We start from the raw sequence: 25,393 nt of genomic DNA on the forward strand, positions 1-25,393 counted from the left end.
AATTCGCACACATACACATACCCCTTCTCGTCTCTATATCTCTTCTGTACTCTATACATATATATATAAACTCCACATAGCGTATCCTTATCCTAGGCAGTATATTTCCATAGGATTGTTATCCTTTTCAGACCAAAGTGTAATGATATCCTTCCTAGATTACAGTTTGGTCTGATCTTAGTTCCTATTCCTCAGTTGCTCTTAGTTTTGGACTAAGGTAATGTTTCCGTTTCCAACCCAGGCTTTAGCTTAGTTTATTATTTTTTACATCTTGTTTAAATACCAATTTTCTACCTATTTTCAGCATACAAATATTTTTTACATATATATTATTTCGTTTGCAGTTTTTAATTTGAAAAAGAAACCCAAACCAAATACCAAACAAAACAAAAATTAACACTAACCGAGAAACCAATAAAAACCAAACCCAACCAAAAACAAAACTCCATTAAACCGTAGTTAGTGCAAATACTAAAAGTAAAAACAACTTGTAGTTGCTAGTCCCCAATAGTAGTGCTCGTAGCAATAAACCATGGTGTTTGTATATGTCTTGATTATAACTCTGGTTTATGTTTACCGCTTTTATAACTCAACTTTAGTTTTAATGCCTGCTATAAACCAAACCGCTTTTGCCCTATGTCTTTTGCTTCAACAAACCAATGTGTGTTCTTTCAGCTATCTTTGTGTTTTTATATATATTTTGTGTTCCATTTATTTATCAACATTTATATATATATAGACAAAATCTATAAAATCTTTATATCAACAAAATCCTCTATATAGCGACCCGTATCGAGCTAAGATGTTCTCTTCCTGTTTCTGCAAGACTCTAATCAATTTATTTTGCCCTTCGCGATTTTGTGCCTATACAGCAAGCAGTATTCGAGAAGTTCAACATGTGCGAGGAGAATGTGAACGATCTGTTGAAATGGGTCACCACTGTGGAACAGAAAATCTCAAGTGTCGGCGGACCTCGCGAGAAGATCGATGAGCTGCGCAACCAGATTAATGCTCTCAAGGTAAGTACTATCGTTGAACTCTATAAATTTAATAAAATCTAACATTAAATACTCTTCTCACAGCAAATCAAGGATGAGATTGAGTCCCAGCAGCGACCGGTGGCCACTTGTCTGGAGCAAATCCGTCAGATTGTGCTCACCGGTGGTGATGTTCTGTCTGCCCCCGAAGTCACAACCCTGGAGAACTCTGGTCGAGAGCTTCGTTCTCGTGTGGATCGTGTCAACGATCGTACTGTGCGTCTGCTCCGTCGCCTGGAGGCTGGCCGTGATGAGCTGACCAAGCTGCGCAGCGAGTTGGATATTTTCTCCGACTGGCTGCAAGTAGCCCGTCGCACACTGGAGGACAAGGAGCGTTCCCTGTCCGACTTGACGCGCCTGCCCTCACAGGCTGACTCCGTGAGGGAGTTTGTCAGCGATGTTATTGGCCACCAGGCCGATCTGCGCTTCATAACCATGGCTGCCCAGAAGTTTGTGGACGAGAGCAAGGAATTCCTCGCCATTCTCAACGATTTCCGCACCTCGCTGCCCGAGCGACTGCCCCATGTGGAGCCGCTGTCCAGTGCCGAGAGTCCCATCCGACAGGAGGTGTCGCTGGTCTCGGCCCAGTACAAGGATCTGCTGAACCGTGTCAACGCTCTGCAAGATCGCGTCTCTGGCTTGGGAGGACGTCAACGGGAGTACCAGGATGCCTTGGACAAGGCCAACGAGTGGCTGAGGAGTGTGCATCCGCGTGTCTCGCGCATCATTTCCGAGCCAATAGCCGGCGACCCGAAGGGAGTCCAGGACCAGATGAACGAAGCCAAGGCTCTGCACAACGAGCTCCTGTCCAGTGGCCGACTGGTGGACAATGCCCAACAGGCACTTGACAATCTGCTGCGCAGCCTGGGCGGTCAACTCAGTCCAATGGAGATCAACCAGTTGGAACTGCCCATTGCCGATCTGAAGAACAACTACCAGCAACTGCTGGACAATCTTGGCGAGCACTGCAAGACTCTGGACAAGACTCTGGTGCAGTCGCAGGGCGTGCAAGATGCCCTGGACAGTCTCGTGGGATGGGTTAACCAGGCCGAGGACAAGTACAAACTGAACCTGCGCCCCGCTTCGCTCATTAAGGAGCGTCTGCAGGAGCAGATCCGCGAACACAAGGTGCTGCTGGCTGATCTTCAGTCCCACCAGGCTAGCATCGACAGCGTCCAAATCTCGGCCAAGCATCTGCTGGCCAGCGCATCGAATGCCCGCATCGCCAAGAAGGTGGAATCGAATTTGAACGATGTGACGGGCAAGTTCGAGAAGCTCTACGAGAAGGCCAACAAGCGTGGCGAGTTCCTGGATGACGTCTATAACCGGCTCAGCAGGTATTTGGACGAGATTAGTACCGTGGAGCAGCGCATGGCCAGTCTGCAGGAGGCTCTCGATAGCAGGGAGACCAGCCTGCTCTCCACCGAGGAGCTGGCTCGACGGATGAGCGAACTGTCGCGTGAGAAGGATCATCTGGCGCCACAGTTCGAGGATTGCGTGCGCAGCGGCAAGGATTTGATTAGCCTGCGCGATGTCACCGACACAGGAGCTTTGCGTGACCGCATCAAGGCGCTGGAATCTCAGTGGCGCAACATCAACATCAGCATCGATGAGCGCGCCAAACTGTCTAAGCAGAAGGCCGAGCAGCAGTTGGCTTACGAGGGACTTAAGGATCAAGTTCTCTCCTGGCTGTCCAGCACTGAGGCCCGCGTCAACGGCCTCTCGCCGGTGGCCATCGATCTGGACAGGATCAAGCAGCAGCATGACGAGTTGAAGCCCATATGCAAGGACTACCGCGACTATGCTCCAACTATTGACAAGATCAACGATATTGGTGCCCAATACGATGCCCTGATTCGCCCGGAGAGCCCTGCCTCGCGCAAGCGCTCCACCTACAGCCCGATCAAGCGGGCCAGCCCGCTGCGCCGCATGTCTGGAGACGCCAGAAGCCCCAGCCCTACCAAGGGAGGCATCCTGTCGCCACTATCGACTGGTTCCAGTGGATTCGGTAGCCGCAGGTCCTCCCAGGACGGTTTCCAGCTCTCGGAACTGTCTCCCGTGCAGCAGCAGCTGAGCGAGATCAACAACCGCTACGGGCTGATTGGCGTACGCCTAAACGACCGCCAGCACGAGCTGGACAATCTGAGCGAGGAGCTGCGCAAGCAATATGAGAACCTCAAGGGACTTGCTCAGTTCCTGGAACGCATCCAGCGCCAAGTGCCCAAGGAGTCCGTTTCCAACAAGGATGAGGCTGAGCGCTGCATTAAACAGGCGCGAAAGATTCTCGAGGACATGTACGAAAAGCAGAGCCTGCTGGACACCACCAAGGCCCAGATCAAGGACATCTTGCGCCGCAAGTCCGATGTGCCCGGCGCTGAGCAGCTGCGCCAGGAGAACGACAACATCCAGGAGAAATGGAAGAATCTCAACGACATCTGCAAGAACCGCATCGCCTTCGCCGAGAAGCTGCGTGACTTCCTGGACACACATGGCAACCTGAAGAGCTGGCTGGACAGCAAGGAGCGTATGCTGACCGTCCTCGGACCAATCTCTTCCGATCCCCGCATGGTCCAGAGCCAGGTGCAGCAGGTGCAGGTGCTCCGCGAGGAGTTCCGCACCCAGCAGCCGCAACTGAAGCACTTCCAGGAGCTGGGACATGATGTGGTCGACCATCTGGCCGGCACTCCCGATGCCCAGGCCGTCGAAGTGAAGCTCAAGGACATCCTGGGCAAGTGGGAGGATCTGGTTGGCAAGCTGGACGACCGCGCCAACAGCTTGGGCGGAGCCGCCGACAGCTCCAAGGAGTTCGATGCGGCCGTCAATCGACTACGCGAGGCGCTGCAAAACATCAGCGACAATCTGGATGCCCTTCCCTTGGATGGGGATCACCAGGAGAATCTGCGCAAGATTGAGAATCTGGAGCGTCAGTTGGAGGGTCAACGTCCCCTTTTGGCTGATGTGGAGCAATCCGCCGCCACTTTGTGCAACATTCTCGGTGATCCTGCCTCCCGTGCCGATGTCAACTCTCGTGTGGCTGCCCTGGAGAAGCAGTATCTTGCTCTCCAGAAGAAACTGGACACCAAGAAGGCCGAAACAGAGGCATCACTGCGTGACGGTCGTCACTTTGCCGAGAACTGCTCCAAAACCCTTGGCTGGCTAGGAGGAGAGCTCTCCAACCTGACCGACCGCCTGCTGGTCTCTGCCCACAAACCGACGCTACAGCACCAGATCGACACCCACGAACCCATCTACCGCGAGGTGATGGCGCGTGAGCACGAGGTAATTATGCTGATCAACAAGGGCAAGGATCTGTCCGATCGTCAGCAGGATCGTGGTGTGAAACGCGACCTGGATCGCATCCAGCAGCAGTGGGAGAAACTCCGCCGCGAAGCTGTCGATCGCCACACGAGACTGCAGACGTGCATGGAGCACTGCAAGAAGTATTCGCAGACTTCGGAGACTTTCCTCGCCTGGCTGCGTACCGCCGAGGATAAGCTGGCCGATCTCACACCCGGCGTGCTCTCCAAGGCGAAGCTGGAAACGCGTCTGCGCGACCTGCAGACCTTCCGCAGCGAAGTATGGAAGCATTCCGGTGAGTTCGAGAACACCAAGGGACTTGGAGAGACCTTCCTCACCAGCTGTGACATCGACAAGGAACCGATCAAGGCTGAGTTGCAGGATATACGAGATCGCTGGGAGAGACTGAACAATGATCTGATTGCCCGTGCCCATGAGATCGAGAACTGCTCTCGTCGCTTGGGAGACTTCAACGATGAGTTGCGCAATCTGGATCACTCGTTGGGTCGCTGCGAGGACCGTCTCGCTGCCCACGACGCCTTGGGAGGAGCTGCCAAGGATCCCAAGCTCCTGGAGCGTGTTAAGGCCATTCGCGAGGAGCTCACCAATCTGAGCAAGCCGCTGCATTCGCTGAAGGCTTTGGCCAAAGATATCAGTGCCGAGGCTCGGGCAGCTGGCGGTGATGCCGATCACTTGACCAGCGAAGTTGACGGACTGGCCGATCGCATGTCGGAGTTGCAGGGACGCCTGGATGATCGATGCGGTGAACTGCAGTCGGCAGCCACCGCCGTCTCCCAGTTTAACGAACAAATAAAGAGTTTGGGCATCGATCTTAACGATCTGGAGACGGAAATTGAGAAACTTTCGCCACCAGCCCGTGAGATCAAGATTGTCCAGCAGCAAATCGATGATGTTGGCAAGATCCAGCATAAGTTGGATAGGCTTGTGGGTCGTCTGGAGGATGCGGATCGTGCTGCTGACGTTTTAGTGGATGCTGGCTTCGCTGCAGACACCACCCAGACCCGTGAGCAAATCTCCACGCTGCGCAAGACCCTGGGTCGCTTGGATAACCGAGTGCGCGATCACGAGGAGAATCTCCAGGCCACGTTGAAGGCGCTGCATCAGTTCTATGACATCCAATCTCAGACTATGGACGACATCCAGGATGTGAGCGATGAGTTCAAACGCATGAAGCCTGTGGGCTCGGAGCTGGATCAGATCCGTCGCCAGCAGGAGGACTTCCGCAACTTCAGGGAGCGCAAGGTTGAACCACTGGCCGTGAACGTTGACAAGGTCAACGTGGCTGGACGAGATCTGGTGCGTTCGGCTGGCAGTGGTGTCTCCACCGCAACCATTGAGAAGGATCTGGAGAAGATGAACGACCGTTGGAATGACCTAAAGGAGCGCATGAACGAACGTGATCGTCGCTTGGATGTGGCCCTGCTACAATCTGGCAAGTTCCAGGAAGCACTGGCCGGTCTCTCCAAGTGGCTCAGTGACACGGAGGAAATGGTGGCCAACCAGAAGCCTCCCAGCTCTGACTACAAGGTGGTGAAGGCCCAGCTACAGGAGCAGAAATTCCTAAAAAAGATGCTATTGGATCGGCAGAATTCTATGGGTTCGTTGGCCAATCTCGGCAAGGAGGTGGCCAATCATTGTGAGCCTGCCGAGAGGGCCTCCATTGAGAAGCAGCTCAACGATCTGATGAAGCGATTCGATGCCCTTACCGACGGCGCCGAGCAGCGTGAGTTAGACCTGGAAGAGGCCATGGAGGTGGCCAAGCGTTTCCACGACAAGATCAGTCCCCTCGAGCTCTGGCTGGACAACACCGAGCGTTCGGTGAAGGCCATGGAGCTGATACCTACCGACGAGGAGAAGATCCAACAGCGCATCCGGGAGCACGACCGCCTACATGACGAGATTCTAGGCAAGAAGCCCGATTTCACAGATCTCGCCGATGTGGCCGCCCAGCTGATGCATTTGGTGAGTGACGAGGAGGCTGTCAATCTTGGCGAGAAGGTGCGCGGCGTGACTGAGCGATACACCGGTTTGGTGGATGCCAGCGATAATATCGGAGCTCTGCTCTCCGAGTCCCGCCAGGGACTGCGTCACTTGGTCCTGAGCTATCAGGATCTGGTGGCCTGGATGGAGAGCATGGAGGCGGAGCTGAAGCGCTTCAAGTCTGTGCCCGTTTACGCCGAGAAGTTGCTGGAGCAGATGGATCATTTGCTGGAGTTGAACGAGAACATTGCCGGCCATGCATCGAATGTAGAATCCACTGTGGAGTCCGGTGCCGAGCTAATGAAGCACATTTCCAACGATGAGGCTATCCAACTAAAGGACAAGCTGGACTCCCTGCAGCGTCGCTATGGAGACTTGACCAATCGAGGCGGAGATCTGTTGAAGAGCGCCCAAAATGCCCTGCCCTTGGTGCAGCAATTCCATGAGGCACACAACCGTCTCGTCGAGTGGATGCAGAGTGCAGAGGCTGCTCTGGCCCCCAGCGAACCCCGCCAGGCGGATGTGCTCCGTCTGGAAGGTGAACTTGCCGATATGCGTCCCATTCTGGACACCATCAACTTGGTGGGACCACAACTGTGCCAGCTGTCGCCCGGCGAGGGTGCTGCCACCATCGAGAGCATTGTGACCCGGGATAACCGTCGTTTCGACTCGATCGTAGAGCAAATCCAACGCAAGGCCGAGCGTCTGCATCTGAGTAATCAGCGGGCCAAGGAGGTCACCGGCGACATTGACGAGCTGCTCGAGTGGTTCCGTGAAATGGACACCACCTTGCGCGAGGCCGATCCCCCAGCCATGGAACCCAAGCTGGTGCGCGCCCAATTGCAGGAGCATCGTTCCATCAACGACGACATCTCCAGCCAGAAGGGACGCGTGCGTGACGTGACTGCTGCTTCAAAGAAGGTACTCCGCGAGTCCCCGCAGAGCGAGAACACTGCCACGCTTCGCGAGAAGCTGGATGATCTCAAGGAGATCGTTGACACTGTGGCCCAGTTGTGCAGCGAGCGCCTGGGCATCCTGGAACAGGCTCTCCCTCTGTCGGAGCACTTTGCCGACTCGCATCAGGGACTCACCACCTGGCTGGACGACATGGAGCAGCAGATCTCGCGATTAAGCATGCCAGCTCTGCGCCCAGACCAGATAACCCTGCAGCAGGATAAGAATGAGCGTCTGCTTCAATCCATTGCGGAACACAAGCCACTGCTTGATAAACTGAACAAGACGGGCGAGGCTTTGGGCTCTCTGGTGGCCGATGAGGACAGTGCCAAGATCAATGAGATTCTCGATACGGACAATGCCCGGTATGCTGCGCTCCGCCTGGAGCTACGTGAACGCCAGCAGGCTCTCGAAAGTGCCCTGCAGGAGTCTAGCCAATTCTCCGACAAGCTGGAGGGTATGCTGCGTGCCTTGGCCAACACCGTGGATCAGGTCAACCAACTGGATCCCCTATCCGCCCTGCCCCAGAAGATTCGCGAACAGATCGAGGACAATGATGCATTGATGGACGATCTGGACAAGCGTCAGGATGCCTTCAGTGCTGTCCAGCGAGCGGCCAATGATGTAATCGCCAAGGCCGGCAACAAGTCCGATCCCGCCGTGCGTGACATCAAGGCCAAGCTGGAGAAACTCAACAATCTGTGGAACGATGTGCAGAATGCCACCAAGAAGCGTGGCAGCTCGCTGGATGACATTCTCAGCGTGGCGGAGCCTTTCTGGAAGCAGCTGAATAGCGTAATGAAGACTCTGAAGGATCTGGAGGAGACTCTGTCCTGCCAGGAGCCACCAGCGGCACAGCCGCAAGATATCAAGAAGCAGCAAGTGGCCCTTCAGGAGATCCGTCACGAAATTGACCAGACCAAGCCCGAGGTGGAGCAGGTGCGTCGTCATGGCAGCAACCTGATGAACATGTGCGGCGAACCAGACAAACCAGAGGTGAAGAAGCACATTGAGGATCTGGACAATGCCTGGGACAACATCACGGCGCTGTATGCTAAGCGCGAGGAGAATCTCATCGATGCCATGGAGAAGGCCATGGAGTTCCATGAGACGCTGCAGAACCTGCTCAAGTTCCTCACCAAGGCCGAGGACAAGTTTGCCCATCTTGGAGCCGTGGGTTCGGACATTGATGCCGTCAAGCGACAGATTGAGCAACTCAAGTCGTTCAAGGATGAAGTCGATCCGCATATGGTTGAAGTAGAAGCATTAAACAGGTAAGCACACTCGTTAAAACTGTGATGAATTCACCTCAAATCTCATAAATATAATATCTATAATGTTCCATTAATGCGGTGTGGTGTCGTATCTCAACGTGTGAATTGGCAGAGGTCTCCAAAGGCAAGATAGTTTCCAAAAATCTCTCGTTCGTTCGTTCGTTCGTTGTTGTGAATATTGAATAGTATTATTAAGTGCCTACTGATGCTTTTAAAGAGATCTCAGATGTGATTCTGGGATCTCCTAACTGAGCTAAGCAGGAGCATGTTGTACTTGTTGCATGCAATGCAAAAATACAAACAAAGACACAAAATACGTTTGCCATGAACTCTTATTTTTGCGCTTGCTTTTGCCACACCTGTTTTTTTTAGTACTGTCAGGTTCTTTAGCTAATCTTTAATGGCTTCTTACAGACAAGCTGTGGAATTGACGGAACGCACTTCACCCGAGCAGGCGGCATCTATCCGCGAACCTTTGTCGGTGGTTAATCGACGCTGGGAGGCTTTACTCCGTGGCATGGTTGAGCGCCAGAAGCAACTGGAGCACGCCTTGTTGCACTTGGGTCAATTCCAGCATGCCCTCAACGAGCTGCTGGTCTGGATCAACAGGACAGATGGAACCTTGGATCAACTGAAACCGGTAAGTTGGAAAAAAAAAATCTTTAAAGATAAATACTAATGTCTTGTCTTGCATTGTCCAGATTCCCGGCGATCCGCAACTACTGGAGGTTGAACTGGCCAAGCTTAAGGTGCTGGCCAACGACATTCAGGCCCATCAGAACTCTGTGGATACGCTTAACGATGCCGGCAGGCAGTTGATTGAAACAGAGAAGGGTTCCGTGGAGGCATCCACCACGCAGGAGAAGCTGCGCAAGTTGAACAACGAGTGGAAGCAGCTGCTGCAGAAGGCCAGTGATCGCCAGCACGAACTGGAGGAGGCCTTGCGCGAGGCCCACGGCTACATTTCCGAAGTCCAGGACATCCTGGGCTGGCTGGGCGATGTTGACGCCGTTATTGGTGCCAGTAAGCCCGTGGGTGGACTCCCAGAGACTGCCACCGAGCAGCTGGAACGCTTCATGGAGGTGTACAACGAACTGGATGAGAACCGACCCAAAGTGGAGACGATTCAGGCCCAGGGCCAGGAGTATATCAAGCGTCAGAACCAGATGAAGGTATCGTCGAGCAACCTGCAGCACACACTGCGTACGCTTAAGCAGCGCTGGGATGCCGTTGTATCCCGGGCTTCCGACAAAAAGATCAAGCTGGAGATTGCCCTCAAGGAGGCCACCGAGTTCCACGACACTCTGCAGGCCTTCGTGGAGTGGCTGACCCAGGCCGAGAAGCTGCTGTCCAACGCTGAGCCCGTCTCGCGCGTCCTGGAGACCATCCAGGCCCAGATGGAAGAGCACAAGGTGCTGCAGAAGGATGTGAGCACTCATCGCGAGGCCATGTTGCTCCTGGACAAGAAGGGAACACACCTGAAATACTTCAGCCAGAAGCAGGACGTTATCCTTATCAAGAATCTGCTTGTGTCCGTGCAGCATCGCTGGGAGCGAGTGGTTAGCAAGGCCGCGGAACGCACCCGTGCTTTGGATCACGGCTACAAAGAGGCCCGCGAGTTTAACGACGCCTGGAGCGGCATGATGCAGTATTTGCAGGAGACCGAACAGGTTCTGGATCAGATCATAGAGGAGGCCACCGCTTCCAAGGAGCCGCAAAAGATCAAGAAGTACATTAGCAAGCTGAAGGAGACGCACCGCCAGCTGGGCGCCAAGCAAACCGTCTACGATGGCACCATGCGCACTGGCAAGAATCTGATGGAGCGTGCACCCAAGGGCGATCGCCCAGTACTGGATAAGATGCTGATGGAGCTGAAGGAACAGTGGACTCGCGTCTGGTCCAAGAGCATCGAGCGCCAGCGAAAGCTGGAGGAGGCTCTGCTCCTCTCGGGCCAGTTTAGTGATGCTCTGGGTGAGCTCCTCGACTGGCTGAAGAAGGCTAAGAGTCGCCTGAACGAGAATGGACCCGTCCACGGTGATCTGGAGACGGTCCAGGGTCTGTGCGAGCACCACAAGCACATCGAACAGGATCTGCAGAAGCGTGCCGCTCAAATGCAGGCCGTTCTCAAGACCGGACGCGACCTGGAACGCTCTGGCAACAACCCAGAGGTGGCCCGCCAGCTCGATGAGATGCAGTCCATTTGGGAGGAAGTCAAGAGTGCCGTTGCCAAGCGGGGTGAACGCCTCCAGGTGGCGCTGGTCGATGCCGAAAAGCTGAACGCCCGCGTACAGGCTCTCTTCGACTGGCTGGATCATGCCGAGCACAAGCTCCGGTATGCTAAAAACGCACCCGATGATGAGAAGGTATCGCGCGAGATGATGGACATTCATATGGAGTTCATGAAGGATCTGCGCATTCGCGAACGCGAGAAGACCGAAACGTTCGAGTACGCCGAGGATATTATCAACAAGGCCTATCCGGATGCCATTCCCATTATCAAGAACTGGCTATCGATCATCCAGCAACGCTGGGAGGAGGTGCGCCAATGGGCCATCAATCGGGAGTCGAAGCTGGAGCAGCACCTGCAGTCGCTCAAGGATCTGGACGATACCATTGAGGAGCTACTGGCCTGGCTCAGCGGACTCGAGGGCACACTGTTGAGTAAGTTTTCGAGAGGACCTGTAGATTATAAGAAGTTAACTATGTATTCCCACAGACCTGAAGCACGAACAACTGCCAGATGAGATTCCACCGGTGGAGAAACTGATTGAAGACCACAAGGAGTTCATGGAGAACACGGCACGCCGCCAGAATGAAATAGATCGCGCCTGCAAGCCCAGGCAGTTGCCAGCAGGTGCCAGGAAGCCATCACGTAGCGGAAAGACGCCAGTGTGAGTTGACTAGTATAGCAAAAACTGCTGTATATACAAATATGAATCTCCGTTGTTTATTATTTTTTTGTATATTTATTTTTGCCAATTTTCTTTTTTTATATACTCTCTGTCGTATCTCCACCTTATATTGCTACAATTATTCCAAAATCAAAATACCCGTACCAAAAACCCCCGCAACACGTCTTGCACACCTTATACTCTCTGCCTATTCAAAAACCACACCTACCAACGATCGACAGTCGTGGCTCCAGTCACGATCTGCGTGAGCAGTCGCCCGACGGCACTCTGAGGCGTCAAAGGTTTGGCCGCAACTTCTCTATATGCAACACAACATACTCTAATGCCCGCCTACTCGTGTCTCATCCACTGGATTGTCCAGTGGCGAATGTGCGCTTACTCACCATCCCATCCATGACGAATGGTCTTAGTGTTTGCCTAACATCCGAAACCCGAACCCAACCCCTCTACAAGTAGCGCTAAAAACCAGTAGCAGCTAACGAACACAAATCATACCAAATACCGAGCACACTCCAGCAACCCAAAACCACTTCTGCTTAATCACTGATGCTTAATATAACTGTTGCTTCCACTAAGTCTACTAAGCACTCTTTAAATTGTACTTACTAATAATGAATTCTCCTATTTATTCACAGCTTCAAGGGATCTCGGGATCAAGGACTCAATGCCCGCAAGGGAAGGTGAGTCATAATTCTTAGATCAGTACCAGAATAGATAGATTTCAGCATGTTAACTCGAAATTCTTTTGTTTTCAACTTTTTAAAACTACTTTTTGGAAATGCTGCTGCGTCTACAACTATTCGAAATGTTTATATATACAAAAAACTATGCATATTATTTTGAAATCTATGTATTATCCATGTTATTTTTAATGTGTATTGCGTATTTTGTTTCGTTACTTTACCATTTTGTTTTGTCTCTTTTCGATTCTACTTTCATCTCTACGCTACTACGTAAACGTTGCTCCTCATATCGCTCGAATATCAAACTATGCATCTTGCCGCTTTATTTTTGCCTCTTGTCGTATGTCCAAAAATCAAATCTCTGAGCAGTCGTGTTACGCCCACACGTGACACACCCGACAGAGATCGCCTGCCGCACTACGGCCCCCGATTCTCGCCAAGGTAAGTCGTAATCATCAGGAGTCATACACAATGATTTAGATATCATCTCAATCCGTGCATGTGCCCAGTGTTTGTATGTAGTTCGAAACCTTATCTTATATCTGCGTGTTTGAATCTATGTTTTTTGTGAAATATTCTGACATTTTACCTTTCCGTATATATAGCACCTCTGGACCCGAATTGGACTTCCGTTCTCCGCGGGCCAAGCTTCTGTGGACCAAGTGGCGTGATGTCTGGATGCTCTCATGGGAGCGCCAGCGTCTGCTCAACGATCATCTGATGTATCTGAAGGATGTGGAGCGTGCCCGTAACTTTAGCTGGGACGATTGGCGCAAGCGCGTAAGTATCTGAAAGGGAAAATCCTAAATAATATTGGATACATCGATCTGTCATCTATTACTGCAATCTGACATATTTCTTGCTTCACTTTCAGTTCCTCAAGTACATGAACCACAAGAAATCGCGCCTGACGGATCTTTTCCGCAAAATGGACAAGGACAACAATGGCATGATTCCACGCGATGTCTTCATCGATGGCATACTCAATACGAGTAAGTTTATAATTAAAGTAGCTCTGTTAACCTCTATAACTCTTTATATTATTTCTGTAGAATTCGATACCTCTGGCTTGGAAATGAAGGCTGTGGCCGATCTTTTCGATCGCAATGGCGAGGGTCTCATTGACTGGCAGGAGTTCATCGCTGCCCTGCGTCCCGATTGGCAAGAGCGCAAACCGGCCAACGACTCGGACAAGATACATGACGAAGTCAAGCGTCTGGTCATGCTCTGTACGTGCCGGCAGAAGTTCCGAGTGTTCCAAGTCGGCGAGGGCAAGTATAGGGTAAGTTTAACATAGCAGTTTTTCAGGTAAAGGTAACTAAACTCGATAATCTTTCGTAAACTAGTTTGGAGACTCCCAGAAGCTGCGTCTGGTTCGCATCCTTCGCAGTACTGTCATGGTGCGCGTTGGCGGCGGCTGGGTTGCCCTGGACGAATTCCTGCAAAAGAACGATCCTTGTCGCGGTAAGTGGATTATCTGCTTTAAAATTAATAAGCTATTCAAAACACTTTATATAGTTGTGTTGCGTACACACACATTTTCGAAATTTGTTGGACTTCATCCATGCCACATCAGTACGAGTCACATGTACAATTCATACAATAATATTCTAGCGTAATCTTGTAGTCCACATTTTAAATACTTATATACTCCACCCCAGAATCATGCATTTTGTCTATACCCAGATGCTGTGCATCGTTTGATCATTCCATTTTAAACGCATTCATACCACATATAGGTATAGTTGTGCTTAACAACTAATTATACCACATCTATAATGCCAAATATTAATAATAATAATAATAATAATAATAATACCAAACGGATATGGTCATTTAACCAAAAACCAACAACCAACCAACCAAGAATAAACTACTGTGCCTAAAAATTGTACTAGCAAATGAAAAATCCAGGATATTTAAAACGGAGAAACCCTAAAACTAGTTCTGACCTCATCATTATTAATTCTGGTCCAAGAGTTTGCCTAAAAACATAGCTAAACTGAAATTAACAGTGCCCATATTGCAGACATATTTGTTCTTACTTTTGACATCCAGCCAGTTCTCATACGCAATAACCAAAGAAACCCACAAAAATCAACAGCTGAACCCAGAACCCCAAGAAACCCTAAGCTCAACTTAGCTCCAAGGTTTCTCCCATTTGCTCTATTCTCATGCTCATCTTTGTCGCTTCGATACCCTTACTGCGTAACACCACACACACACACACCAAAGCCGCTTCCCTACCGTACCTTCTTTACCTTTGTAGTTAGTTAGTGGTATTAACCCGGTTTCTCCAACTATTATTTAGTGTTAGTCAGAATAACCACATGTATCTAATTGAAAACCAGTACTTAAGCATGCTTTTATGTTAACCCCAGTTTTGCTTTTCTACTAACATCCTGCTTTATTTGTTTGATGCAGTCCAGCTAGCTCTGTTAACTAACAGAGTCTGCGACGACTGTACTTCATGTCATGCATTTTACGTTTGAAGTCTCGCCAATATCGCTGTGCGTCCTATTTGTTCAAAATTTTGTAAATTTGAAATTTGTTTAATAATTTGTGTTATTGTTTTTTTCGTTTTTACTAATCAAATTTTATGTTTTACCCCTTTTTCTTTTTATTCCGAAATGGTTTCCTTTATTAAAATGAAAAACCGATTGATAACCGATCCCGATAAAAAATAAACAAACATGTGTATTCTTCGCTTGCGCTGCCCGCTCCACGACCACGTCCACGCCCGACATGCACCTGCCTGTGCCCACAAAAAATACCGAAAAAAATACAAAAATACCACACCACAAATATTAAAACCAAAACCGAAACTGAATGAAAATTCCAACACGAAAAACTGAAAAAAACAATACTGTGACAAATACTCTGCGGTAACAAACTTTCGTTGTTATTTGTTTGTTGTTTATATGTTTCGCCCTACAACAAAACATTGCAAATATACCCGTGTGCGCCTCTGTCTGTGTGTTATATTCAAACAAAAAATGCCAAATATACATCCATACAATGTATATATGATGCATTCACTGCAAACCGCTGCTGCAATCGCTACCAAAATATGCCACTCTGTTTACCACGGGAGCAGCCAAGGGACGCACTAACATTGAGCTGCGCGAACAATTCATATTGGCCGATGGCGTCTCACAGAGCATGGCCGCATTCACGCCCAGACGTTCCACGCCCAATGCGGCCGCCACTGCCTCCTCCTCACCCAATGCCCAGAATGGCGGTAGCTCCAACTTGCCGCCATATATGAGTGGACAGGGTCCCATCATCAAGGTAAATCTAATAGAAAAACCAACGACAGTAACCGAAAACTCCCCAGAAAAAACGAAACCAAAGGATAACCCGTTTTCGATTTCCTAACTAATCAAAAATGGCTCAAATCGGAATGGATAGTTGAATAATAGTTTTAAAACAAAAATAGTTGTTTCATATTCCCTTAAAACCTTACCGTTTTCTTAATATACTTCAGTTAAAAATATCTAAATATTAACTTTGCAATCCCTTTTTCCAAATTTGTTTAAAAAAATTCTGAAGTCTTATAATGTTTCAATTCCGATAAGCAAGTGTGAACTAACACAATATACAGTCACGATCTCTGGTGAACTACGTCCAACTATACCCTTTAACTGGAAAATATTGCACAGATCCCTTTTTTTCCAATACTTTAATCCAGAATTTTTACATCATTTATTTTAAGTCTTAACCAATTCTTGAACTTGATCACTTTACCAGTGACTTAATAAATTTAACATTTTAAATTTTAAATTCTAATGTAGGATGTATGTAGAAATAATGCTTTTAAAAACTATTCAATCCGAAAATAGCCATGTTTTGATTTGAATAGTGTAAAGGAAACCAGGTGTAAATACATTAAGTGTTTAATCAGAATGAAGCCAACTCCTGATTCCCTTACACCAATACATCTATCCTTTCAATCATCCCTTCATCCTGCAGGGGGCACAAGGTAAGTGCTCCTTTCCTTCCTGTTCCTTTTTTTTTTAATTGGGTTTATTGTGTGTGTGTTGTTGACAAAGAAAAGCTCTCGCTGCTGCGCGCCGCCGACTCTTGATTTTGTTGTATCTGCATGAGAACCGAGTATACTTCGTATCGATACTATATATGTATATGTTTACTTGTGTTTTTTTTTAAGACTATTATTTGATACGCTTTTGCGGCCCTTTTGAGTTGATGCTAGAGTACACCCCACACTTTGATCATTGCGCAATTGAGTTTAGGCCAGGATATCATAATGTTAGGTTGTTGTTTTGTGGCCTAAGTGACCATATACCGTTTGCCAACTGCCATAAGTCTGTCCATTGTTGGTTAAACGTATCGAAATTGATTGATTCCCCAAACTAGCCGACGAACACTTGGCCGAACTAATGCCAATCTTTGAGAAAATCCGCGCTCAAGACCAGGTTCCATGCGCCTTTCCCATTCACATGGGCGCCGGCGGCACGGTATTCGTTCGTTGCAATACCAGCCGCTCGGTGCCACTGAGTCCTCATGTGCTGCATTGTCATCCAACAACACACTGGGTAAGTTCGACAGAAGGAAAAGAAAGAAAAGGAGAAGCTAATCCAGGAGGAGCACCCCGCAATCGGTTCCATTCACAGGGGATAACCTGTATTCAATCAGATGAATCACTATGCTAATATCCACTTATGATTAATGCAGGTTCGCGAGCGTTCCGTTCGCTCCATTCCCATGTCGCGACCATCGCGATCCTCACTCTCGGCCAGCACCCCCGACTCTCTGAGCGACAACGAGGGCAGCCATGGTGGACCCTCAGGTCGGTACACGCCCCGCAAGGTCACCTACACGAGCACACGCACGGGCCTCACGCCAGGAGGCTCTCGCGCCGGCTCCAAGCCCAACTCGCGCCCGCTCAGCAGACAAGGATCGAAGCCGCCTTCGCGACAGGGCTCTACGCTGTCGCTGGATAGCACTGGTAAGCAGAAGGTAATCTAAAATGGGAAGCTCATCTAATAATGTTTATTATTTTATTTCTTTAGACGATCACACGCCCTCACGCATTCCGCAGCGCAAGCCATCGACGGCCAGCACCACCAGCGGCACCACGCCGCGTCCAGCGCGTCTTTCGGTGACTACCACCACAACGCCAGGCAGCCGTCTCAATGGCACCAGCACCATCACCCGCAAGACCGCCTCCGGTTCGGCCAGTCCAGCGCCCACAAGGTATGCTTTTATTTGGCAATGCAGTCAGTCCACAGATTAGTGGGGACATTGATGGGGCGGGATCTATTCAGACACTCTTATTAATTTATTATTTTTATTTCCACACCGTTTTCGGTTGACCACCGCATTAACTCTTGACCAACCAACAACACCACTCACACAAAAATCAATCAACAAAACATCATGAAAAACAAAAAACGCTAACTTACAACAACTATAATTGGCATTTGAACCATTTTTGAAATTTGCTTGAACGCGACTAAAAATGCAACTAACTGCGAAACTTGTGCCTGAAAACCCTCCCAAAAAAAATAAATAAACGTATGTAAAACAGCAACGGAGGCATGAGTAGATCATCCAGTATACCAGCACTAACAGGCTTCGGCTTCAAACCAATTAGGTAATACAGCGACCCTCGACATAATTAAACATAATTAAACATACTCATAAGACTCTAGGCTAGATGTAAGTTCGAGATCTCATGTACTGCAGGAATAGCTATGGTTATGGTTTACCTTTCGCTAACTATTGTACTTACTTACTTACTACCCCCATCCAACAAAAAGCCGGCCATCACGGATACCGATTAAGATACCCTCATTCGATTCCAAGTCAACATCGCCCACCAGCTCGACTACGAATCCAACAAGCTTGGGGTAAAGTTGATAAGCTTACAAACCACCAAACAACAGACATTAACTAGTCAATTTTTCAACTCAGAGTCTCTACTGATAGTAGCAAGTAATTATGATTTATACTCGTTTAATTATTAATTTTATCGTTAAGTTTCCTATGTTTGTTCAACCAAAGAACATGTAATGAATAAGATGCGTAATGCCTTATATATATTGCTACTCTTTTTGAAGTTTTGTTGAGAAATAACAGAACATATGCATTCTCAAGGTTTTTAGATTTATGTGCAGCACATTCTATTTTTATTTTATGCATCTTATAAATTATATAGCCTTTGGTTATTCCTTCCTGTCCAAGCATGCTAATGATTATGTGAATGTCTTTCATGCCATGAGAACCAAAACCTAAACAAAAAAAGCAACGAGCAAGATAATGCTTTCGATTAATGCTTAAGTTCGATTTAAATTTCGTTATCCTTATGTGTTTTATGAACTATAAAATTATGTAAAAATGGAAACTAACTTGTACTATTTTGATCCTGTGCATATAGGCGGAACATCAGTGGCAGCTCCACGCCATCCGGCATGCAGACGCCGCGCAAGAGTTCAGCGGAGCCGACATTCAGTTCGACGATGCGCCGGACATCGCGGGGCACCACGCCAACGGAAAAGCGCGAACCCTTCCGTCTATGAGGTGGAAACGAGAGAGACGAGGAAGCAAAAGAATGCCAATATCTACACCACACAACTTTATGTACTAACTACGCACTGAAGTTCTAAACTAAACTAAACACAAACCCTCTAAAAATTCCTGAAAATGAAGCGACAGAAGTCTACATTAGCAATGAATGTAGCAGCACACACAGTTCTAAAGAGACTAACACTACGAAGTGCCCTAAAGGAGTGGAGGATTCGAGACAATTTATAGATGTTTATATACTATATATATATATTTTGTAAAAGACACACACTCAGATACAAAGAAGGATTACTGCAGACATATAGCTAGCACACAAAGTTGATCAGAGAAGCAAGCGATCTACTTACGAGTACTACTAATACTAATACTAATACTACCTTTTGCTACTACTAATTTGTAATGCCCACTACCCTTATTCACTCTAGTTATACACTCTACTAGTTTCCAAAATTATGATTTGTATATACTTATATAGAAGAGAGAAGAGCAAGCGTAAATTAATGAAAAATACACTCCAAGTGCTCTAAGGCAATTAAAAAATTATAATACAAACAACAAAAAATATTGAAAAGAAAACCTAGAAAAAAATACAAAAAACACATTCGAATGAAATGTCGGACGCCGCCTTTTTGCTGCTAATACCCTTGACTCCCACGGTCTCCATTGGAATCGCCAGTCTGGTGGATGACTGATGGCCGAAGAGGGGGTGTGGCAGAAGGTGGCACGGCCAAAAAAATAACTAAAAACCCTTTTGAAAAAGGATTAAAATTTGATTTTGTTCTGTTATTATAAACTAATAGGAAAGTGAAAAATCGTAAGCTGCATAAAGAAAAGAGAAACAATGTTTAATTATATACTAAAAGTCATTACTATAAGTTTAATTAATTAATTTAGCCGTTAAGCAAAAAAAACAAACACACAGATTTTTTGTATTGCATAATTATTTTGTTTTTTATATGCAATACGGCAGCGAATGAATGGAAGAAACGAAGCCCCCGTTTATATAAATACTGTAAAATACTAATACTAAATTATTTTGTTGTACGAAACGAAAGAAAAAGGCATTAAAACACGTTTTTTGTAATTCTATTCAATTAAAACAAATTTAAATGCGAAATAAAAACATTTACAAAAAAATAACAACATAATTACCCAGCCTTTTTTATTGGGAATCCCCCGCGCAAGCAAAAGAAACAGCGTTCTGTTTGACTTCCAAATTCGATTTATTTTTTATTTAAGTTTTTTCAATCGTAGTATTTATTATTTGACACATTGAAATTGAATTTTCGATATAATACGGATCGATCTCTACTTGTTTTTCCTACACAGAGACACTCAATTAATTGTGATATTTATTAAATATATGTGTGCATGCTAATGCAAATGCCCTGTATGTCGGGTTCCTCTCCATTCACTGACTAGAAGTGCCGCTTCGACTGACGTCGACTTCAAGCTGAGTTCCGCCAAAAACAATGTAAATGAACAAGATGTGTAACGCCACACGATTTTCTTAAATTTTCATTTAAACTGCCTTTGGTTCTACGTTTCCTTTTGTGCTACAGGCTGCCAGAGAGGAAAGTTCATATATTTATGCTAAACTTTAAGGTGCTGTTTGCAGATTATGCGTAAGTGAATATCAATATCATCATCACCATCATCGTAGTCTCCTGGGTCATCGTCGCAATGCTGTGGGGTGTCAACGCCAGCGCTGCCAGTTGGTGCTGCTAAATACATACATGCTCGCTATCGCTAGCTATCAAACGCCCTACTCACTCATCGTCGTCGTAATATCGTTCCGGCACAATGCCGCAAGTCTTGTAAACCATTACAAATACATCATTATAGTTAAGATACAAACTAAAATATCGCCATTAAATATTACAATCGAAATTAGCTAACCCGGCTTGCTAAAAGCTAAAGCTAACTAAACATAAATACACATAAGAACGTAGGAATTCACAGAAATGAGTGCGCGCGCCTCACGAAACTAAACCTGGGCCGTTTGGATTCTGGGGTGCGGTTGGGAGTGCTTCATTGTGTATTAGCAGCATGGCAGCGCAATGGGTATCCGGTTGCCCATCTCTTCCGGAAGCCATCGTCACCTGGCAAGTCCGGAGCTAGCTGTCTGGGCCTTTGCCTGCTTACCGGTCCCTGTATTCGATGAAGTGTTGCCTCCGCCGCCTCCTCCGCTGGCCTGGGCTGCGCCTGCTCCCGAGTTCTGATCGCGATCACGATCGGCCCGGTGATGACCGTGCTGGTGATGATGATGATGGCGCCTACCGCCACGATAGTGCCGCCGATTGTGGTGATGATAGTTATTGTTGGTCGGCTCCGGTGTGATGCGTTGCGTCTCTTGAACCACGGGCGCAAAGGTGGTGGTAGTGCTGGTGGTGGGTTTAGGGACCTCCTCCTTGGACGGACCCTCCAGCTTCCGGGCAGCCTCTGCCTCTTCGCGACGCCTTCGTCGGCGTATATCCTCTTCGGTCTCAATAGAAATCACGGCAGCTCCATCGGTCTTAACGTCGATAATGGCGCCACGGCTCTTTTGCTGCAAATACAACTGCGACATACGCTGCTGCATCTGGCGCAACTCTTCGGTCACCTTAAACTCGGGGGCATTGGTCAGCTCCGACGGCGGCATGGCACACTTGAGGCTGTCCGAATCGTCGCCGATGTGCTCGCGGCAGACGGGGCACAGCGCCTGGAAGGGATCGGCGGTCTTTTGCAGCCAGTTAGGCAGCTTCTCGAATTCCTCCTGGTAGTTGCGCCTCAGGGCGTTCAAGTGGCGGGCCAGGCAGTAGCTGTGCAGGTAGTGAAAGCACTCGGTACGGGTGAACTCATCGCCCTCGGCGAATCCATACAGACAGACCACGCATTGGCCGCTGGGCAGGTTGCTGCCGGTCAAGTGCTCGCGCACCACCTCAATTAGGTCGAACACGACTGGAAAGCCCAGCGACTCCTTGATCTTGGCGTTACAAGCGCTCCTGATGGCCTCTAACCGGGCGTCGTCCAGTCCCCGGGGACGCAGCAGCTTGAATGTGGGACTTGCATCCGGATAACCAGGTGTCGGATGCACCTGCAAGGTGACGCACACGTACTGCTGTTCCTCCTCCTCGCCGGTCAGGGGCAGCACCGTCGTCTCGATCAGATCCACCTCACCGCTTCATTGGAAAAGAAGAATAGAGATCGCTTTAGCATAGCAAACACAATCGGCGAGCTGTTAACCTACCTGGGCGTGCGTTTAATGCAAACATCTTCCATGAGAATTGCCTCTAGCGACTCCACCTCGTCTTGTAAACTGCGAGAAACCAACAAGCGTCACAGCAAAGGCAATACTTTTCCAAGTTTTCAATACTTACGCGTCCATTTGGCCAGTTATTAATTCAGTTTTTGAGTATTTCGGGGAATTCTTAAAAAAAATCGATTTGAGACACCTGAAATTTTGCGACAAACACGGCGACCATTTGTAGTTACTTGGAAAATACCAAAATGCGGGTCTTCCAGCGCCGAAAAGAGAGCAATGCATTTTTAAATGGAGATAAAATAAATTAAAACCGTGACAATTATATTATGACACAGACATTACAAATAATACAAGTAGGTTGAATAGGTAATAAACAGTAGTTGTACATTAATTAATTCTTTCCGTCAAGAAGCAAAATAATATTTTCCTCAATCGTAAGGCTAAGGTCACACTGGCTAGCATAAGACTTTTGACAACTTTAACCCCCGAACGGCTGGAAATCTTTGGTAAATAATGTTTCGTAGAACGCTTCTTCCGGGGGTGAAATCCGCCCTTTGGAGCCGGCAAATGTCGGTGGTGGCCAGGTCTGTGAAGTACACACAGCACGGCGAGCCGCAGGATGTGCTAGAGCTGGTGGAGAGTGAATTGTCCGACCCGAAGGACAAACAGGTGCTGGTGAAGATCTTGGCTGCTCCAATTAACCCTGCTGATATAAACACCATCCAAGGTAAAATTGAAGAGTTCCATGGAGCACCTTAAATGACAAGCTATTCATCCCGCACAGGCAAATATCCCGTGAAACCAAAGTTTCCAGCTGTTGGCGGCAACGAGTGTGTGGCCGAAGTCCTCTGCGTGGGCGACCAGGTCAAAGATCTAAAGGCCGGACAGCATGTCATTCCCCTGGCCACCGGTCTGGGCACTTGGACCACCCATGCAGTGTACAACGAGGACCAACTGCTGGCCGTGTCCAACAAAGTGGGAGTGGCTGAGGCAGCCACTGTTACGGTGAATCCCTGCACTGCCTATCGCATGCTCAAGGATTTTGTTAAATTGTCGCCTGGCGACACGGTCATCCAGAACGGAGCGAATAGTGCTGTGGGACAGGCGGTTCATCAATTGTGCCGTGCCTGGGGCATCAATAGCATAGGCATTGTCCGCGATCGACCGGAGATTGCCGATTTAAAGCAGATGCTTCAGTGTCTGGGGGCTACAGAGGTGTTGACCGAGGCCGAAATCCGCACCACTGACATCTTCAAGTCCGGCAAGCTGAAGAAGCCCCGACTTGCCTTTAATTGCGTGGGTGGCAAGAGCGCCACAGAGGTGTCCCGGCACCTAGACCACAGTGGTGTTCTAGTCACCTATGGCGGCATGTCCCGGGAACCCGTCACTGTGGCCACTGGGCCCCTCATCTTCAAGGATATTGCATTTCGAGGCTTTTGGATGACACGCTGGTCCAAGGAGAACTACAGTTCTCCCGAACGCTCCAAGATGTTCAAGGAAATCTTTGACCTCATGGAGCAGGGCAAGTTTGTGGCCCCCACCCACGAGATGGTTCCGCTGGAGAACTTCAAGGATGCGACTGCTGCGGCCCTGAACTTTAAGGGATTCACTGGCAAAAAATACATCCTGGACATGAGCGAATAACTGCGGAAATTCAGGCTGAGCCTGTGCCTTTATTGTTTTATTTACATGTAAAATTGTTGTCTACTGTGATTAAATACAACTCAGACCATCTCTACCTCGTTCGCCTGGTATTTTAGCTGCAGGGTCATGGCCGAGGGCGAGGTGATATCCGTTACCGTCAACTGCTGGCCGTCCTGCAGTCCCAGTTCGCCCAGCGACTGTGTCAGGTTCTTCCGGGTGGCCTCCTCAATGCTCTTCACCGTGGCCATGTATAGCGTCCGCTGCTTGCCATCCTTCATCACAGTGGTGAGAGCTGGGTTCTTTAGTTGGAAGCGAGGCGAATCGCACAGAAGCTTGATCACGTCCTCCAAAGTGGTGGTATTTGGATCTTCGACTGGCAGCGGCTGGGGAGTATTGCTACAGGCCAAACAACCCTCTGATTTTTCTGCCTCATATGTATATGTGTAGATCCCATCCAGATCGTTGAAGTTCAGGTAGTTGGACATGCTGTCGTAGCAGCTGGTGGCCAGCTTGAAGATCTCCATGGCGCAGGCGGCGGCTATGGCAGCGTTTGTGCTGGCCACGGCGGGAATAATGTGCTTAACGACGCCCTGGACCAAGCGGTAGGTGATGCCGGTGATGTTAAACTCATTGGCTCGCTCCAAAGCCCGTTCGTATACCCATCCGATGTGCTGGGGATCGTCACCGTCGAGGGGAACGCCAAAGGGGCTCTCCTTGTCCCACTGTATGATTTTCACGTACTCAATGCAGTGCTCCGGCAGTCGGGGAGTGTTGGCAATGGTGCACAGGGGATAGTTGACTTGTGGCGGGAACAGGTCCAAGGTGCATTCGATGCAGGCGGTGAAGCCGGGCAGAATGACGCGGGCATTGCCCTTAAATCCCTCGGTGCCGCCATCAATCATAGGTATGATGGTGCTGGCATCTATAGTTCCATCGTCCTCGTACCGCAGCATTGAGAGCAGCATGCCGTTGATCCAGCGGCGAGCCACAATAGAGTCCAGGCCGCAGACAATGAGATGGAACTGCTGGTAGAAGGTCTCGTCGAAATCCTGGATCTTCTTAAAGTGCGGCGTCACCCGGCATGTGGGCACTCGCCCGTTGACAAAGCGAGCCGCACATTCGGCTTTGGAGGACCCTATGTCAGTCCGCCGGAATAGGAACTGTCGATTCAGATTGGACAGTTCGATAGTATCCATGTCGATAACGTGCAAATTGCCAAAGCCCATCAGAGCCAAATCCTTGAGCAACTCGCATCCCAGGCCGCCGGCACCAATGATCAGAACTTTGCACTTGGTCTGCAGAAACTCCAAGTTGTCAGGCGACGACGAAAAGTCGTCCTTGCAGAAGGGTCCCTCGCGCTCCAGGACATTGCGCAAAGCGTTGAAGCGCTTACTTTGCAGGATCACAGCGGGATTTGGCGAGGGAACAGACATTTTTTAAGCTCAAAACAAATCCAAGACAAATGGTTTTCCGCGGAAACAGCGTCACGTTTTGCAACACTGCTTGAGCCACAGTTGCTAGGTATCGTACATTAATATGGGTTCACGATAGTTCAATAATATTTATTTATTGTATGATATATTTCTAATTCACTTGACAGTAAATTGTGTATTACAAATATGTAATAAGGTTATGATGCACTATACTTATACATACGTACAGTTTTAAATTCATAGTTTGGTATTTTCCTCAACACTGAACTATAGGTTCTATGGCAGCAATATAATATAGTCTCGCAATTTTTATAAAATTTAAACAATAATTGTAGAACAATACAAGATGGATATATCTTAAACTT

The 25,393-nt window shown here is 48.4% G+C and overlaps 4 protein-coding genes across 55 annotated transcripts in view; 2 read left to right on the forward strand and 2 right to left on the reverse strand.

The window, feature by feature from the left end:
- The window catches only part of shot (dystonin-like protein short stop), a 54,113-nt gene extending 34,258 nt beyond the window's left edge, over positions 1-19,855 (forward strand). For 7 of the 50 annotated variants that reach the window (XM_086838228.1, XM_086838229.1, XM_086838233.1 and 4 more), the window contains 18 exons: positions 873-1,019; positions 1,083-8,563; positions 8,978-9,203; positions 9,265-11,224; positions 11,280-11,454; positions 11,697-11,756; positions 12,111-12,155; positions 12,528-12,599; positions 12,764-12,938; positions 13,033-13,150; positions 13,211-13,440; positions 13,505-13,622; positions 15,256-15,449; positions 16,854-17,127; positions 17,192-17,375; positions 17,710-17,775; positions 17,942-18,031; positions 18,559-19,855. In XM_086838228.1, the coding sequence (XP_086694354.1) occupies positions 873-1,019; positions 1,083-8,563; positions 8,978-9,203; positions 9,265-11,224; positions 11,280-11,454; positions 11,697-11,756; positions 12,111-12,155; positions 12,528-12,599; positions 12,764-12,938; positions 13,033-13,150; positions 13,211-13,440; positions 13,505-13,622; positions 15,256-15,449; positions 16,854-17,127; positions 17,192-17,375; positions 17,710-17,775; positions 17,942-18,031; positions 18,559-18,700 (11,757 nt within the window). In that variant the 3' untranslated portion in view covers positions 18,701-19,855. Of the gene's footprint in view, positions 1-872; positions 1,020-1,082; positions 8,564-8,977; positions 9,204-9,264; positions 11,225-11,279; positions 11,455-11,696; positions 11,757-12,110; positions 12,156-12,527; positions 12,600-12,763; positions 12,939-13,032; positions 13,151-13,210; positions 13,441-13,504; positions 13,623-15,255; positions 15,450-16,535; positions 16,715-16,853; positions 17,128-17,191; positions 17,376-17,709; positions 17,776-17,941; positions 18,117-18,558 lie in introns of all 50 variants that reach the window. The other 43 variants (XM_086838237.1, XM_086838239.1, XM_086838218.1 and 40 more) reach the window with 36 other exon arrangements.
- Positions 19,856-19,911: 56 nt separating this feature from the next.
- LOC110189788 (E3 ubiquitin-protein ligase RNF25) lies at positions 19,912-22,089 on the reverse strand. The gene is made up of 3 exons (XM_020960021.2): positions 22,067-22,089; positions 21,937-22,005; positions 19,912-21,868 (listed from the first exon to the last, which is right to left on the reverse strand). Exons 1-3 carry the CDS (start codon positions 22,072-22,074, stop codon positions 20,806-20,808), a joined length of 1,140 nt encoding a protein of 379 aa, XP_020815680.2. The 5' UTR covers positions 22,075-22,089; the 3' UTR covers positions 19,912-20,805.
- Positions 19,912-23,689, forward strand: LOC110189789 (enoyl-[acyl-carrier-protein] reductase, mitochondrial). Of its 3 annotated transcripts, XM_020960022.2 has the most exons (4): positions 19,916-20,181; positions 20,270-20,332; positions 22,391-22,678; positions 22,736-23,689. In XM_020960022.2, the coding sequence occupies exons 3-4, from the start codon at positions 22,465-22,467 to the stop codon at positions 23,593-23,595; spliced, it is 1,074 nt and encodes a 357-aa protein (XP_020815681.2). In that variant the 5' UTR covers positions 19,916-20,181; positions 20,270-20,332; positions 22,391-22,464; the 3' UTR covers positions 23,596-23,689. The 3 variants fall into 3 exon arrangements, with proteins under 3 accessions (XP_086694368.1, XP_020815681.2, XP_086694369.1); XM_086838242.1 differs by having other exon boundaries at positions 19,912-20,332; XM_086838243.1 differs by lacking the exons at positions 19,916-20,181; positions 20,270-20,332 and adding an exon at positions 22,065-22,304 and having other exon boundaries at positions 22,361-22,678.
- Positions 23,593-25,028, reverse strand: Uba3 (Ubiquitin-like activating enzyme 3). Its single transcript, XM_020960019.2, has one exon. It carries the CDS (start codon positions 25,026-25,028, stop codon positions 23,676-23,678), a length of 1,353 nt encoding a protein of 450 aa, XP_020815678.1. The 3' UTR covers positions 23,593-23,675.
- Between the last annotated feature and the right edge of the window lie 365 nt (positions 25,029-25,393).

Source organism: Drosophila serrata, unplaced genomic scaffold, assembly GCF_035046125.1.
Source record: "Drosophila serrata isolate PLE 108 unplaced genomic scaffold, ASM3504612v1 contig_347, whole genome shotgun sequence".
Classification (NCBI taxonomy): Eukaryota; Metazoa; Arthropoda; class Insecta; order Diptera; family Drosophilidae; genus Drosophila; species Drosophila serrata.

Coding starts and splice junctions, on each gene's coding strand:
- LOC110189788 (XM_020960021.2), bottom strand. Junction 21,869..21,936: donor TGCATTAAACGCACGCCCAG/GTAGGTTAACAG, acceptor TTTCCAATGAAG/CGGTGAGGTGGATCTGATCG.
- LOC110189789 (XM_086838242.1), top strand. CDS start 22,465: ATGTTTCGTAGAACGCTTCTTCCGGGGGTGAAATCCGCCCTTTGGAGC. Junction 22,679..22,735: donor TGATATAAACACCATCCAAG/GTAAAATTGAAG, acceptor CATCCCGCACAG/GCAAATATCCCGTGAAACCA.
- Uba3 (XM_020960019.2), bottom strand. CDS start 25,028: ATGTCTGTTCCCTCGCCAAATCCCGCTGTGATCCTGCAAAGTAAGCGC.